This window comes from Bos mutus, chromosome 9 (assembly GCF_027580195.1).
Source record: "Bos mutus isolate GX-2022 chromosome 9, NWIPB_WYAK_1.1, whole genome shotgun sequence".
NCBI classification, from domain to species: Eukaryota; Metazoa; Chordata; class Mammalia; order Artiodactyla; family Bovidae; genus Bos; species Bos mutus.
This window is the reverse complement of record NC_091625.1, coordinates 89,178,456-89,195,698: the sequence shown is the minus strand read 5'-3', so window position 1 is coordinate 89,195,698 and position 17,243 is coordinate 89,178,456. Positions and strand designations below refer to the sequence as shown.

Below are 17,243 nucleotides of genomic sequence, written 5' to 3'. Positions count from 1 at the left end.
AACACTCTAAGTACCAACTCTCGGATGACCTCAGTCACGAGCATCTCCTTGCTTTTTAGATGAGCTGGGAAAAAAGCACCATTAACATTATTTACATTCTGTGTGAGTTTGCCATAACAAAGTGCAACCTACTGGGTACCTTCAAATGAGAAATTTATTATCTCACCGCCCTCAAGGTTAGGCAGCCATGCCACCCTCTGAGACTCTGGGCAGAATTCTTTGACTCTTCCTCGCCTCAGGTGGTGGCCTGGGGTATATGGGATTCCTTAGTTTGCAGCTGCATTAGTCCAATCTTTGCCCCTGTGCCTGTGTGACTGTCCAAATTTCCCCTTTATATAAGGACATTGGTCATATTGGATTAGGACCCCTCCCCACCATGACCTCATTTTATCTTGATCACTTCTCTGAAGATCCCACTTCCAAATAAAACCACATCCCCAGGTACCTGGGGTTTAGACTTCCATGTATCATGGAGGGAGCACACAGTTCAACCCATAATAGGTTCAATTAAGAGCACATTTTGAGACCAAGTCAAATACATGGACTCCTTTTAAAGGAACACTTTTGACATGCTTTCCATGCTTTTCAATAATCCATACTAGTAATGACTTTGATCGACATCCTCACAGACATAAAATATCACCTCAGTGGCTGCTTTTGTTCTTCTTCAGTTGTCTTTCCATCACTGGTATTAAAAGATAATATGGAAATGTTCAAAATTGAAATTTGATCCTTCGGTTTCTTGTACTCACTTTGGTGGGACTATTAATGAACTAAGATGAGATTAAAAAGACAAAGAGGAAAAAGTAAATGTAATAATACACCCCAGAAACAATTCTTTAGTTGATTTTGTAAAACTAGTTTGGTAATCCTAAACATACTAATGAATTGTTTCCAAATATGCAACTAAAAGATTAAAAAGAAAATTGTCATTTCAAAATAAATGGCATTTATTAAGAGTTGGATATGACTGAGCAACCAACGTTTTGGGCTTCCCTGGTGGCTCAGACAGTAAAGAATGTGTCCGCAATGTGGAAGCCCAGGGTTCTGTCCCTGGGTTGGGAAGATCCCCTGAAGAAGGGAATGGCAACCCACTCCAATATTCTTGCTTGGAGAATTCCATGGACAGAGGAGCCTGGAGGGCTACAGTCCATGGGATTGCAAAGCATCGGACATGACCGAGAAACTAACATTAACATTAATTTGTTAATAACAGAGATGTAGACATAGCAAAGTTTATGCAGATTGCCAAACGTTTTGATAATGTTTATCAAAGTTCCCTCTTTTAGAAATATTTTTTCTTAATACATTTATTCGATAAATATTTTAAAATGTTATTTGATATGCTTAGCGAGATTCTAGATACTGAGACTGCAACAGTGAACAAAACAAGAGGAGTAACCCTTTCACTGTGATGCTTTTATCACATTTGGGGAGAAGGACGGGAGAGAAAGAAAATAGGTCTTCTGTTGAGAATAGACTGAAGAAGACACAGGATGAAGGAAGGAGATAAGGTAGGAGATTGTTGGGTCATTCGGGTGAGAGAGGACTGGCTTGGACCAAGGTCATTGCTGTGGAGGTGGTAAGAAATGGCTGGATTCTGGGTGAATTTTGAAAATAAAGTCAACAATTTGTTGATGAATCAGCTATGGAGTATGAACAGAGATGGGTAAAGGGTAAATCCAGCTTCATCCTGAATAAAACAAATAACTTGAGGAGTATGCTTCTTTTAAACTATATAATGAAAAAGAAAGATTACACATGAAAGTTGTTAAGAGCAGTTTTTCAAGCAGATTTAAAGTTGAGCCGGAGGGCAAAGTTACTGCCTTTGGGATATTTATTCCAAATCGAATTAAATAATTAAGGAAATGGAAATATTTATGCTATCTGTCATAGGAAGCAGTAAAGAATGGGAACCATCTTCTCATTTTTGCCAAACAGAGGTGGAAAATAATCACAATAGTACTGTTATAAAGGGAGAGAAGGATAAACAGATTATGCATAACTTTTTTTTAATTACTTCACTTTGTTTCTGGAGATATTGGTAATGTCTAATTAGATTTTCTGAATAAGATGACAGAACCTTTTAGATGTTGAATGAATTTTCTCTGGCTCTTGTCAGTGGTTATAATCACAGTTTTACTCATCTAGTCCAGCTGTTTCTGCATTTTTAGACAGTTTTGTGTGGTGGGCTTCTTGCCAACCATTGGGGGGTAACTTGCTCCATATCTGCAGGTCAACCTCACTTCCCTTCCCACTCTCCTCTCTGTTCCTGTTGTTGAGTTTATTGTCCCTGCCCATCAGATAACCGGCAGAGCATGTGAACATGCTCAACTGGTCCTGGGATGGGATGTCTCCCCATGCCCTGTTTCTCAGCCTGTCATATAGCTCCCACCTGGAACTCATGTAAACCAGAGGCGGGAGTGATTCATCTCACTCGCTGTAGAAGTGAGAAGCCTTTGTGTAAACAGAAGTGTCGAGGTACACAGAATACACCTTGAGATCCAGCCTTTGCTTTCAGACGTCTTTATATACTGCACAGAAGGCCATCTGGGGAATATCTCAGGCCGTCATTACACATCATGGTCAGCAAGCCTGATCGTGCCCGGCAGCATGTGTGTTTCAACTGGAGCAAAGCATTATCTGTGCTCCAGACTTTTCGTTTAGGTCTTTTCCAGTTCAGTTTTATTGGTATCGCTAGATATGTAGAAATCACAAATTTTAAAGCCTGAGATATGTATTTAGGAGTTTAAAGTAAAATGCTATAAGTTTTATATTATTAAATGCACAGACATGGCCACAGGGGGACATGGTGTGAGTGGGGCTGATTTGTGTCTATTCCAGTGTATATGTATACACATATGCCTCAGTATTTCTATACATTTCAAAATGGTCACTGCAATAATCTAGTTATTGTTACCATAAAAAGACATTATACAGTTATCAACTATTTTCCTCACACTGTACATTTCACACCTATGACTCATTTATTTTGTAAATAGAAGTTTGTACCTCTTATGCTCCCTCACCTATTTTTCTCCTTCCAAAAACCCCCTTCCCTCTTGCAGCCACCTGTTTGTTCTGTATATCTATGAATCTGTTTCTGTTTTGTTATGTTTGTTCATTTGTTTTTGTTTTTTTGTTTTTTGTTTAGATTTCACTTATAAGTGAAATCATACAGTATCTGTCTTTCTCTATCCGATTTACTTCACTCAACATAATACTCTCTGGATCCATCCATGTTGTCCTAATGGGAAAAAAAATCATTATTTTTTATGGCTGAGTAATATTCCATTGTATATTTACCATATCTTAATTCATCTCTTGATGGGCACAAACTAGAATAAATAATTCTAAGATGTATATTGAAATACAAAAGACTCTGAATAGTCCAAACAATCCTGAGAAAGAACAAAACTGGAGGCATCATGCTCTCTGATTTCAAACTATACTGCAAAGCTGCTGCTGCTGCTGCTGCTGCTAAGTCGCTTCAGTCCTGTCTGACTCTGTGCGACCCCATAGACGGCAGCCCATCAGGCTCCGCTGTCCCTGGGATTCTCCAGGCAAGATCACTGGAGTGGGTTGCCATTGCCTTCTCCAATGCATGACAGTGAAAAGTGAAAGTGAAGTCACTCAGTCGTGTCCGACTCTTAGAGACCCCATGGACTGCAGCCTACCAGGCTCCTCCATCCATGGGATTTTCCAGGCAAAAGTACTGGAGTGGGGTGCCATTGCCTTCTACAGTAATCAAAACAGTATGGTACTGGCACAAAAACACACGCATAGATTAACAGAACAGAATAGACAGCCCATGAATTTGAGCAAACTCTGGGAGACAGTGAAGGACAGGGGAGGCTGGCATGCTGCAAGAGTTGGACGTGACCTAGCAATTGAACACATACACACACACAGAGCCCATAAATGAATGCACATTTCTATAGGAAATTAAACTATGATAAAGGAGGTAAGGATATACAATGGAAGAATGACAGCTACTTCAATAAATAGTTTTGAGAAAACTGGACAGCTACATGCAACAAAATCAAATTGGACTACTTTTTCATGTCATACACGAAAATAAATCCAAAATGGATTAAAAGCCTAAATGTAAAACTTGAAATCATAAGATTTCTAGAAGAAAACATAGGCAATCCACTCACTGACATCATTCTTAGTAGGTTTTTTCTTTTTTTTTTGCTTTGTCTCCTTGGACAAGGGAGACAAAAGCAAAAATAAACAAATTGGACTATCAGTTCAGCTCAGTTCAGTCGCTCAGTCGTGTCCGACTCTTTGCAACCCCATGAATCTCAGCACGCCAGGCCTCCCTGTCCATCACCAACTCCCAGAGTTCACTCAAACTCACGTCCATCGAGTCAGTGATGCCATCCAGCCATCTCATCCTCTGTCGTCCCCTTCTCCTCCTGCCCCCAATTCCTCCCAGCATTAAGGTCTTTTCCAATGAGTCAACTCTTTGCATGAGGTGGCCAAGGTACTGGAGTTTCAGCTTTAGCATCATTCCTTCCAAAGAAATCCCAGGGCTGATCTCCTTCAGAATGGACTGGTTGGATCTCCTTGCAGTCCAGGGGACTCTCAAGAGTCTTCTCCAACACCACAGTTCAAAAGCATCCATTCTTCGGCCCTCAGCCTTCTTCACAGTCCAACTCTCACATCCATACATGGCCACAGGAAAAACCATAGCCTTGACTAGACGGACTTTTGTTGGCAAAGTAATGTCTCTGCTTTTGAATATGCTATCTAGGTTGGTCATAACTTTCCTTCCAAGGAGTAAGTGTCTTTTCATTTCATGGCTGCAGTCACCATCTGCAGTGATTTTGGAGCCCCAAAAAATAAAGTCTGACACTGTTTCCACTGTTTCCCCATCTATTTCCCATGAAGTGATGGGACTGGATGCCATGATCTTCGTTTTCTGAATGTTGAGCTTTAAGCCAACTTTTTCACTCTCCTCTTTCAGTTTCATCAGGAGGCTTTTTAGTTCCTCTTCACTTTCTGCCATAAGGGTGGTGTCATCTGCATATCTAAGGTTATTGATATTTCTCTCGGCAATCTTGTTTCCAGCTTGTGTTTCTTCCAGCCCAGCGTTTCTCATGATGTACTCTGCATATAAGTTAAATATCAAACTAAAAATCTTTTGTATAGTGAAGGAAATGATCAACAAAGTGAAAAGATCAACTACTGAGTGGGAGAAGATACTTGCAAATGACATTTCTGAGACGGGGTTAATATCCAAAATATACAAAGAACTCATACAACTCAATATCCAAAAAACAACATGATTGAAAAATGGGCAGAGGATCTGAATAGATGTTTCCCAAAGAAGACATACACATTGCCAGCAAGCATGTGACAAAATGCTCAAGATCGCTAATCAAGAAAATGCAAATCAAAACCATGATGAAATATCACCTCATACCTGTCACGATGGCAATTATGATTTCTATATAGTTTTAAAAATGTGAGAATTCCTTAAATTTTCATTTCATAACAAGTAGTTATGACTTTTTTCCTCAAAATTATTCTCATATTCCTTTTTCTCTTCAGTATTGCAGCTTAATGAAAGTGAAAGTCGCTCAGTCATGTCTGACTCTGCAACCCCATGGACTATGCAATACATGGAATTCTCCAGGCCAGAATACTGGAATGGTAGCCTTTCCCTTCTCCAGGGGATCTTCCCAACCCAGGGATCGAACCCAAGGCAATTTTCTAGGGACATAAAATCAACATGTGGCATAGCAAATATGATCTTCCTATATGAGTGAAAATATGAAAGTAATGGTCGATAAGGATTAAACATGTACTAGAAGGCAATGGCACCCCACTCCAGTACTCTTGCCTGGAGAGTCCCATGGATGGAGGAGCCTGGTAGACTGCGGTCCATGGGGTCGCTATGAGTTGGACACGACTGAGCGACTTCACTTTCACTTTCCACTTTCATGCATTGGAGAAGGCAATGGCAACCCACTCCAGTGTTCTTGCCTGGAGAATCCCAGGGACGGGGGAGCCTGGTGGGCTGCCGCCTATGGGGTCGCACAGAGTCGGACATGACTGACGGGACAGCAGCAGCAGCAGCAGCACTTACAGACTAGTAAACGATCACAAGTCATTCTCATATACACAGTGACAGAGAGTCGATTATTTTTCCCCAATATAGGAATGCTCAGTAAAAGTTATGCCAAAGATCCCTGTGTTCTCTCAGATCTCATAAAGTTGAAGGAGAAATATTTGGTTTCCTTTCTTTAAGTTCTAAGAGTAAAGGAATAGATCTCATTGTATGCATTAAAGGGGCCACAAAAATAAAGGAGGAGGAGGAAAAAATTAGAGAAAAATACTCTGTGAGGTCTGTTCCACTCATGAGTTAGCTACTGAGGGCACAGCCAGGATGTGCCTTTTCCCTGAGTTTCAGAGACTTTAGGCAATCCTCTGACAGCCAAAACTTAGGGCTTAAGCCTAGTTTGAGGAGAGCTTCTAGAAGGGAGTAGCCACAGAAGCCAAGTACCTCTTTCTCTTTTTTTGTTTTCTCCATCTCCCTCTCCCCTCAGTCAGTACATTCCATTCTTTGAGATTCATCATGAATCTCAGATTCATCATGAGTATCTGTAGATTATCTAAATGTGATTTCCAGAGCAAAGTGTATAGTATTTCCAATCACTATACAAAACTAAGAGCTTATTGTAATTTTATCTTAATAAAAAATAGATAGCTATGGTCTTAAAATGTGCCTGGTAGATTTCTGTCTAGTGCTTGAAACTGTACATTGTCAAGCCGTCGGAACAAACCACATTATCTCTGTTTTCCATTAATTCAGGCTCCAGTGAATTACCCTCATTTCTATCTCTTCTTTTTGGCCTCTAGCACCATGACCTGAATCCTACAAAGAAATCAGATTGATGCTGTTAATACTTATATATATGACAAGAGAGGCATTTTAGGTGAGAGGTTTCCTATTAAAAGTTTGTTTCAAAAAGTAAATGCACTGTTGTCACGATAGTAAAGGTCCCCATTCGCTATAGATAAATGGTACTTCATACAAAATGGGAGAGCAAAATTTGTCCAATAATTGCTAGGACTTCTTATTCTAGTATAATCTTTGGTAACATCTTTTGATAAATAAAGTGATCTTACACAGCATGTACATTATGTAAAATTGGATAGAACTTGTAGAAATATGGAGATCATTTTCTGGGATTCATTTTTGTGAGCTCTTTGCAGTCAAAGGTTTGTTTGTTTCCTCTTTTACTGGTTGAGGTATTAAGTCAAGAATTTATTACATACTAGGTTCTATAATTCTGTGTATTGAAAATATAATAGTCGAATATTATGAATAACATAAACATTTTTATTTTAAAGAAAAATATTTTGTCCAGTTTCTAATTAGTCTGCTAATAGTCATCAGACTGCATCTCTTTACTTTGCGTAAGAAGATATTGGTGAAAAAATTTTCAGAAGCGACTCATACATCCTATAGAAGAAGAACATTTTGCTTCATGTCCTTATTTTGCTTCATATTGTTCTCTCTCCAAGATTCCAAAAGGTAACTTGCAGATAAGCATCACATATCTCTGTTGAGGTATCTATCTATCTATCTAACAAGAGGCACTGTTCTTGTTATTATGTATATAAACATATATTCAACTTCCTTGTCCTCCAGAAGTCCATGATCTGAATTCCTGAGGACACAGACTTGTGAATAACTAACTGTAATGTAGTTCGATTATTATAATCTGAACCATTCACTAACACAAAAGAAGTGATTTAATCCCAGTTGGAAAACTGGAAAAGATAATGTAAGACTGACTGTGTCATATAACTGACCAGGAATTTGCTAAATGGGAAAGTAGGAAAGTGAGAGTATTCTAGGTATCTATGTTCTTGAGATAAAAACCACCTGCCGTTTTTCTTTTTTTTTTTTTTCCCATGTACAGGCTAGAAACTTCATTCATTTCTTCAACAAGTTTTTAATGAGTTCCTACTGTGAATAAAATGCTCAGAAACAAGATGCTTCTATGCATTCATTGTAGTCTTGGATTGCCAAGAAGCTGGAGATAATTTTTCTTTACTCATCATATATGCACCTCATTTTGAGAACCATTAGTATGGGCATAGGGCAAAGATCATTTTTTTAAGAAAACTTTATTCATTCATTCATTCAGTCAGCCAGCAATATTTGTTGAGTGCCTGCCTTGTGCTCGACAGTGTTTAGTAGAGAACACTTACCTGGAAAGAAGGATTCAAGAATCATGTCTGTCCAGACAATTTTTTAAACAACAGAGGAGTTGGGATTGGGTTTGGTGAATGGCCACAGTCAGGAAGAAAGGAGAGCGAGAGAGAAGTAGAAGAGGCCTGTGAACCAGGCAGGCTGATCAAAAGGGCTTGGGGAGAAGCAGCTCAAGGAGAGGCCAATAAGGCCTCAACCACCGCCACTGCTGGTGCCAACAAGGCCCAGTGCGGTGGGATGAGGGGTCACTGATTGTTCAGAGGTCAGTGCTGGTCTGGAGGCTGCTTCTAGGAGTGGCAAAAGGGGCAGGGAGCATGTGGAGGACAGGTAGGGATGCAGGAGAACACAAATGAGGGGCAGAGGTGGGATGAAGACAAAGTGTTCTTCAGGGACTTCCCTGGGGGTTCAGTGGTTAGGACTCCGCACATCCACTACAGGGGCCCGAGTTCAAATCCTAGTTGGGGAACTAAGATCTTACATGTCTTGTGACATGGCAAAAAAAGGAAATGTTCTTCAAAGTAACAGAAAGTGAAGTCGCTCAATTGTGTCCGACTCTTTGCGACCCAATGGACTGTAGCCCACCAGGCTCCTCTATCCATGTAATTTTCTAGGCAAGAGTACTGGAGTGGGTTGCCATTTCCTTCTCCAGGGGATCTTCCCATCCAGGGATTGAACCCAGGTCTCCCGCATTGCAGGTAGATGCATTACCGCCTGAGCCACCACCTGTGTATGTTTAAAGGCATAATGGATGGATGCAATTTCTTTTATTTTTGGTGTCCAACTTCTTGGAATCTTTATTATTTCATGAAAATTCCCTGCCTTGTTTAATTTTTAAAGTATGTTTGCAGTTAACACAATATATGAAAACCCTCATTTGTATTTGCTTGCAGAATGTATCATGTGTTTATTAACTTTTCCCCTCGTTATTTCACTGTTATTATTAGGATACAGATGGACATTTTAAAAGACAAATACATATTTTTAATGATGATATATTAGTTCAGTTCAGTTCAGTCACTCAGTCGTGTCCAACTCTTTGTGACCCCATGAACCACAGCACGCCAGGCTTCCCTGTCCATCACCAACTCCACAATTTTGACTGTTATCATATTGAATATTTTTCATTAAGAAAGGCTCATTTTATTCCTAATAATTTTATTTAAGTGCTTAGCATATAAAGTCACTATTACGTTTTTGCTGTATAAATAGTAAGCAGTGTGAATAGTGGAACTTAAAAGACAAAGCTTGACAGTGAAAACTCTGTTATTTTTGAACATGTATTTCACAGCATGAGAACATAATGTATTCAGCTATTCATTTTATAAGAGAAAAATGCATTTAAAATTAGAATTGTACCATTCAGAGCCAGTAATTCATGCAGTCATAAGAGAAATATAAATGTGCCATTATCAGTGGGTAGAGAAAAAATCATGTTTCAATAAAACATTTGGTGATTAAATATCTCTGAAAAAATCTTTCTAGAAAAGAAAGAAAGACAATTGACAGTCAGGTATACAGCATTAGGCTTTTAACATGATCAGGGAGAATTAGAAAATTACAGAGCATGAATCAGCTATAGACTTCTTTGAAATTCATCTTCTGTGAGAAATCTGAGGTCACCTAACTTCTGTTGACCATCAACCTTAAGCATCACTTTTTTGCTTCCTTCTGAGCCAAAAGATACCTTAATCCAAGATTTCATAAACTCTAGTATATGTGTATGTGCTAAATCACTTCAGTTGTGTCCAACTCTTTGCGACCCTGTGGACTGAAGCCCTCCAGACTCCTCTGTCCATGAGATTCTCCAGGCAAGAATACTGGAATGAGTTGCCATGCCCTCCTTCAGGAGATCTTCTTGACTCGGGGATCAAACCTAGGTCTCCTGCATTGCAGGCAGATTCTTTACCATCTGAGCCATCAGGGAAGCCCAGGTATTACGATAACCTTTGTAAAATAATAAAAATTCCCTGTGAATTAAGTATGGGCTTATTTTTCCAGTAGTGGTGTAGATTTGCCCTGATCAGCCTGTACTCTTGAGCTTACAATCCTTTGGGTTCAGTGCCACACAGTGAGAGAGGATTTGCAGGATTTGCCAGCTTGTGAAACAGAACGGTTGTGTCCAGCTAACCCACAGGAGAGTCAATCTGCCACTCTGGCTGAGCTAACAGTGTCCCCCCAGCAGGTCCCTGAGCTAACGAGGTTACATTGGAGAGAATATTCGTAGAAACTTGGCACCTGCCTCAGTCCAGCAGTGTTCTCACTCAGGCAAGGAGGCTGCTCCAGTTTATCTGGGGTACCTCCTGTTCCCTGCTTACATCCTGTTTTAACCCCTCTCTTATCTTTTATGTTAATAGCACCCTCTTTTCCTCCTGTATCCCACACCATCTCTCTCTTGTCAACACTCCCTCTCTATGGACTTCCCATGGTGGTCCAGTGGTTAAGAATCCACCTGCCAATGCAGGGGAGACAGGTCTGATCCCTGGTGTTGGAAGATTCCATGTGGTGCAGAGCAGCTAAGCCCATGGGCCACAACTGCTGAAGCCCGAGCACCCTAGAGCCCTGCTCTGCAACAAGAGAAGCCATCACAGTTAGAAGCCCAGCACCAGAACTAGAGAGTAGCCCCTGCTCGCCATAACTAGAAAAAGCCCAGGGAGTAGCAACCAAGCTCTGGAGCAGCCAAAAATAAATAAAGAATGAAAGGAAGAAAATTTTAAAAAACACTCCCTTTCTAAACAACATTGGTGTGTATATAAAAACCCAAACAGGAGGCTTTTTTAATGTTAAGTTTATCTCCAAAGGTCATTTTTCTCTTTGCTTCTATCAAAATTGTTTGCCAATCACATCCTTAATAAAGGACTTGGACATTTAGACACTTTTCACCAGATTTCACCGCAGTGAGTACCAAATGTCTGCCAAAAAGTGAGAGAAGCATTTTTTGCATTAACTCATTTTTTAAATTTTATAGCGGAAACCCCCAATGGTGGTAGATGATCTTTTTGAAGACATGAAAGATGGTGTGAAGCTACTTGCTCTGCTGGAAGTCCTGTCTGGGCAGAAACTGGTAAGGATGTTTTCTGTGACCAGATTTGTCAAATTATTCCCATTTGGAATTTGGGGAGTGTAGATTGGGGAGCGTAAAGGATGTTACCCATGTAAAAGTTTTTCTCTTTTGTAGTTGGTAATACATAGGAAACACTAGTCTATCGGTCACTTATGGGAGCAAGGAATAAATTTTCTTTCTTGTTCCCGGACACCTGTAGTGGCTTTAAAACATTATGTATAGTAGTAGCAACTTACAAGTAAAGGTAAAGAGGCTTCATCAATAATCAGTTCCGGTTAACTGCGGCATCTGTACGGTATCCAGGAAGATAAGTTGGAAATTAATATCTAACACATTTTAAGTGCTTACTTTCCATTTGGAAAGGATTGTTGGTCCAGTTGTTTCCATAGTATTGAAAATTAAGCTTGAAAGCAACACGGCATTTTTCATCCATTGGTGGCCATTCTCCATCATCAGTCGTTTGTAATGGGAACAGCGTGTTCAGAACCATTTGATTTTATGTTCAGCAGAACTAGCAGAGTGAAAAACAAATTGCCACTGACCTATAAAATGTCTTTTTCTGCATTACTAAAATAATAAAATATTTAGTTCTTTCTGGCTTATGGTTTTTTTTTTTTCATTTTGGAATAGTAGAGAAGTAGTTTGCAAACATAAATTATTTATGTGACATTTCCCATAATTTTTAAAAGGAGCTCAGGAAATAATCTTCAGAATATTGTATAACACACTAGACATAGTGTCCAAAATTAGAGGTACTCATTTTTTCTTAATCTGTTGCATCTTTACAAAGAGCTGCTCGATCATCGTTTCTTGGATAATTGAGGTTTTTAAAGTGTTTTTGCCTGGTCATAAATTTCCAGTTAATTTCATGTAGGAGTCTTCAGCATAGCTTTTATAAATGTAAGATAGTTGTTTGTTGAAAAATACAAACTGATGATTTTTGTGTAAGTCATTATCTACTTGCATTCATATTACAGCAGAGGCTTCTGGTGAGCCATCTCAGCTCACCTCTGATTTAGCCCCGGCAGACCCACACCCTCCATCAGCATCTCAGCTCAAGCTCTGGCAACACCTGTCTGAATTTCTGCCCCCAGGGCTTTTATCAAAGCCACAGATTGCACAAGGCAACCCCGAAGTGTGGGAAAGTTAATGGTTTCAAGGGGATGGGAGTCTGTGAATAAAAACTCCAGCCTGCCATTTGTAGGAGGGACAATTTCAAGGCTTATTTCACACATCAGGGAGTGCTCCATTGGATCCTCAGCAGAGCTGAGCCCCAGTTGCCCACTGAGGAGACCCTCAACAGCACACCGAACTATTATAGATTATTGTTAATTAATTTTTCCTCCTTCCTTCTCTCACTCTCCATGCATCCTCACTCTTGCTACCTGGGATCATCTCAAACAAGACACATGTGACAATCCAATTTGGAATCAACAGATGTATGCATGAGCTAAATAAGCTGGATTAGCATTAGGATGTGAGAGTCATTGAACTGAAACATTTACCTCTTGATGGTCAGGTGTAACTAGCCATCTTTATGTGTCCTCCTGAATTAAGCTATTTACTTATATGAAGGAAACTTCATTATAATTCAAACAAGATTTAAGAAGTGTCTCATTCAAAGTATCATTATAATTGTGCCACTCTACTTGACCAACAGTATACAGAAACCTTGATGGGCATTAACTGCCAAGCTAAATGAATCTAGAGAAAGTATACATTTTGACATAATAATTCTACTTCTGTTTAAGTGCCCTGGTAAGTGCCATGGTAAGAATTTTAGAATCTTGAAGCTAGAAGCAATTTCAGAAAGAATCTCAGCGTTCTTATTTAACATAGAGGAAACTGGGACATAGAAATACAGTTTCTGGTTTAAATTTCAACATTCAAAAAAAGATCATAGCATCTAGTCTTATCACTTTATGGCAGATAGATGGGGAAAATGTGGAAACAGTGTCACATTTCCTTTTCCTGGACTCTAAAATCACTGCAGGCAGTGACTGCAGCCATGAAATTAAAAAGTCACTTGTTCCTTGGAACAATAGCTGTGACAAACCTTGACAGTGTATTAAAAAGCAGACACATCACTTTGACGACAAAGGTCCATCTAGTCAAAGCTATAGTTTTTCATGTATGGGTATGAGAGTTGGACAGTAAAGAAGGCTGAGTGCCGAACAATTGATGCTTTCAAACTGTGCTGCTAGAGAAGACTCTTGAGAGTCCCTGGGACTGCAAGGAGATCAAACCAGTCAATCCTAAAGGAAATCAACCCTGAATTTTCATTGGAAGGACTGTTGCAGAAGCTGAAGCTCCAATGCTTTGGCCACCTGATGCAAAGAGCCAAATTATTGGAAAAGACCCTGTTGTTGGGAAAGATTGAGAGCAAGAGGAGAAGGGGACAACAGAGGATGAGATGGTTGGATGGCACCCCTGACTCTATGGGCATGAGTCTGAGCAAACTCTAGGAGATGATAGTGAGGGACAGGGAAGCCTGGCATGCTGCAGGTCATGGGGTTGCAAAGAGTCGGACATGACTTAGTGACTGAACAAAAACAAAATTAATTAATTTATTTATTTGGCTGTGCCATGCAGCATGCAGGATTTTAGATCCCAGACTAGGGATCAAATCCATGTCCCTGGCAGTAGAAGCATGGTGTCTTAACCACTGGACTTCCAGGGAAGTCCCTTTCATTATTTATTTTTATTAAGCCCTTCAAAATTCTGAATTGCATAAAAGGAAATTACTCTGAAATTATAAATAAATCTTGGTGATCATTATTTAAATTTTGTACAGGTGGGCATTTTGATCCTGGACCACATTAAGATGAAAAGCATCATTTAAGGGGCTGAGTATCTGAGGCATTCTTGTAGAGCTTTCAAAAGGAGAATGTGAACAAAAGCATTTCCCTCAGGAGTGTTAGCAGAATTCAGGAACTCTATAATTATCTCATACGAAGAGCTCTATTAAGAACACTATACTTAACATCATGATTCAGATAGCCTAGGACTCTGGCTTTGACCATGATCTTCTGGGAAATGCAGCCAAATACTTTAATATTCTCTTATCATCAGCATCTCAATGTAAGAGAAAAATCTCAATATCTTAGTTTCTTTTAATAACCTACTGTGACTCTCTTATCTGTGATTTTATTTCAGGTACTAGGGAATTTAAGTTTTTTGGAATTATTATCCTTGGATTTCTCTACATCACTTAATTATTATTTTAGAACATTTACTCTTTGAATGGATCCATGATTATATATCTTTAATCACACATAAAGATAGGAATACTAAATTTAATTTTATACTCAGGTTTTTTTAAAGAATGTGAAGAATTGCCATTGAAAAATTTTAAATAGTAAAAGCAATATGAATAAAGCTTAAGGACTGCAGAGAAATTTATTTCTTATCTATTTTGTTAATCTTCTGTATAGTGCTTTTAAAGACTCCTTAACACTCTGCATTCAAGAAGAGTCTAAAAAGCCACTTAAAAGTACACAGTGGGCATTCTTAGGAAATTGGGATCATCACCTGTGTCCGTCAGATGACTTTGTTAAGCATCAATCGTATATTTATAGTAGAACTTGTGTAACTGGGTTTAGCATTATCTATTGACTGTCCAGCTAACATATCTGGAGTCGCTATTATGGATAAAGCACTGCCTTTTGCCCTCTAAGGAGAACAAAGATAAATGAGGTATGGTTGGTGCCCTCAAAGAGCTTGTAGCCTGGTAGGGAGGATCATTGTGTTAGTTAATGGCAGGTCAATTGTGTTAAAATTGATGCAAATATGAGATAGTTGCCATGGTGTAGGAAGGCAGGAGGATGAGATGAAGGGTTATGTTGAGGGATCTGGCATTCGTTCTTAATTTCTGGGTCCTGACTTGGCTTTAGTTGTAGGTTCCTAGATGCTTTTTATATTTTAAAAGATAATTAATTAAATAACTAAGTGGGCCATGCAAGAAAAGACTAAATTTTTTTAAAAAGTTAAGTATATTTTCTATTTAAATATTTGTTTAAAATCATATCATAGAAATCACCTGTTATGTTACTAACTGGAAATGAAAAGATACTTGGTTTTGAGCTCTAACTGGAAATTGTTTATAGAGTTTTGGTGTCACGGAGAAGAGACCAGTCTATCAGCTCTGCAATCATGGACTTTGTTATCCTCTCAGGCCCTGTAAATGTAATGCTACTAACTTCAATGAAATTATTTTGAGTTTTAAAATGAACAGTGTGGCACATAGAAGTCACTTATTATTTTATCATATTTACTAAACTATGTATTAACTTATTACATTTTGCTAAGTTAAATGCAAGTAACTTCGTATCCTTGTACCAGATCATACTGTTTTGTGCAGAACGTTTTCTTTCTCACATCCCTTCTTTTTAACCTTGGCTCATATAAGGCATGTGGGCTTCCCAGGTGGCACTAGTGGTAAAGAACCCGCCTGCCAGTGCCGGAGACACAAGAGACGTGGGCTCGATTCCTGGGTTGGGAAGATCCCCTAGAGTAGGAAATGGCAACTCAGTCCAGTATTCTTTCATGCAGAATCCCATGGACAGAGGAGCCTGGCAAGCTATAGTCCGCAGGGTTGCAAAGAGTCAGGCCTGACTGAGGTGACTTGGCATGCATGCATATGCACCAGGCATTTGGTTGTTCATACCGAGAAATATCACTGTCAGTGACTTTCATGTTGATATGACTGAAAGAAAATGTGAGTTGACCAACAGTACTTTTCTCAAGACTTTATTTTTCAAAGCAGTTTTAGGTTTATGACAAAATTGAGAAGAAAGGAGAGAGATTTCCCATGTTTCTCCTGCCCCCTTACATGCACCAAGAGGACTTTTCATAAAAATGCTTCCTAACTTAGAGGGGGAACAGTCTCAATAGACAGCATAGGAATTTTGTGAATTTCTAACCTTAGGCATACAGAAACCTTAAGGGTAAGTGCATTCATAAGCTGAGAATGAATGTTTTTTAATTATACACCTTCTAAGTGCTATGGGGATAATGCTCCTGTAGGTATTGGCTAACCTTTATAGAAATTGAGTAATGTTGGCTGTTCTCAAATATTCTTCAAGTATGTTTTGAATCCACTTAAATAGCTTTTTATAACTATCATTTGAATGTGTGCATTTTTATTTATTCTTGTCTTTCTCCCTTTCATAGCCATGTGAACAAGGGCGCCGGATGAAGAGAATTCATGCCGTGGCAAACATTGGCACAGCACTGAAGTTCCTTGAAGGAAGGAAGGTAAGAGAAACAGAGACAAAAGAAGAAGGCGTGGGCATACTAATATTTTCAATGTTGATTTTGGGGGTAGAAATACTGCATGCAATCTATATAACATAAAAGTGTGGTATTATTGTAAAATCATTTTAGACTTGCAGAAGTAGCAAAAAAAAGGCACAGAGATGTCATGTCTGTACTTTGGTCAGCTTTCTCTGATGTGAAAAACTTATTTATATACATGGTACATATATGTAGGGCTTCCCAGGTGTTGCTTGAGTAAAGAATTGGCCTGCCAGTGCAAGAGAATCAAGAGATTCGGGTTCAATCCCTGGGTCAGGAAGATCCCCTGGAGGAGGAAATGGCAACCCACTCCAGTATTCTTGCCTGGAAAAACTCCATGGACAAGAAGAGCCTAGCAGGGACATGAAGAGTTCTTGGAGTCTCAAAGAGTCAAACGTGACTGAGCACACACACACGCAGTACATAGGAAACACTAGTCTATTGGTCACGTATGCATTTGTATAATATGCATAACATATATGTAGCATATATAGCATATACGTAACAGTAAAGCTATCAAATAAGAAAATTAAAATTGATATGATACTGTCAAGTAAAGCATAGAAACTAATCTCACTTCATCATTTTTTTCTCCAGTGTCTTATTTCTATTCCGGGTACAATCCAGTAACACAGCTTGTGTTCAGCTGTGGCT

The 17,243-nt window shown here is 39.2% G+C and overlaps 1 protein-coding gene across 1 annotated transcript in view; it reads left to right on the top strand.

Moving 5' to 3' along the window:
• SYNE1 (spectrin repeat containing nuclear envelope protein 1) overlaps positions 1 to 17,243 on the top strand; it is a 501,407-nt gene that overhangs the window by 99,833 nt on the left and 384,331 nt on the right. Inside the window, 2 exon segments of the mRNA XM_070376885.1 lie at positions 11,199 to 11,294; positions 16,467 to 16,550. Of these exon segments, the coding sequence (XP_070232986.1) occupies positions 11,199 to 11,294; positions 16,467 to 16,550 (180 nt within the window).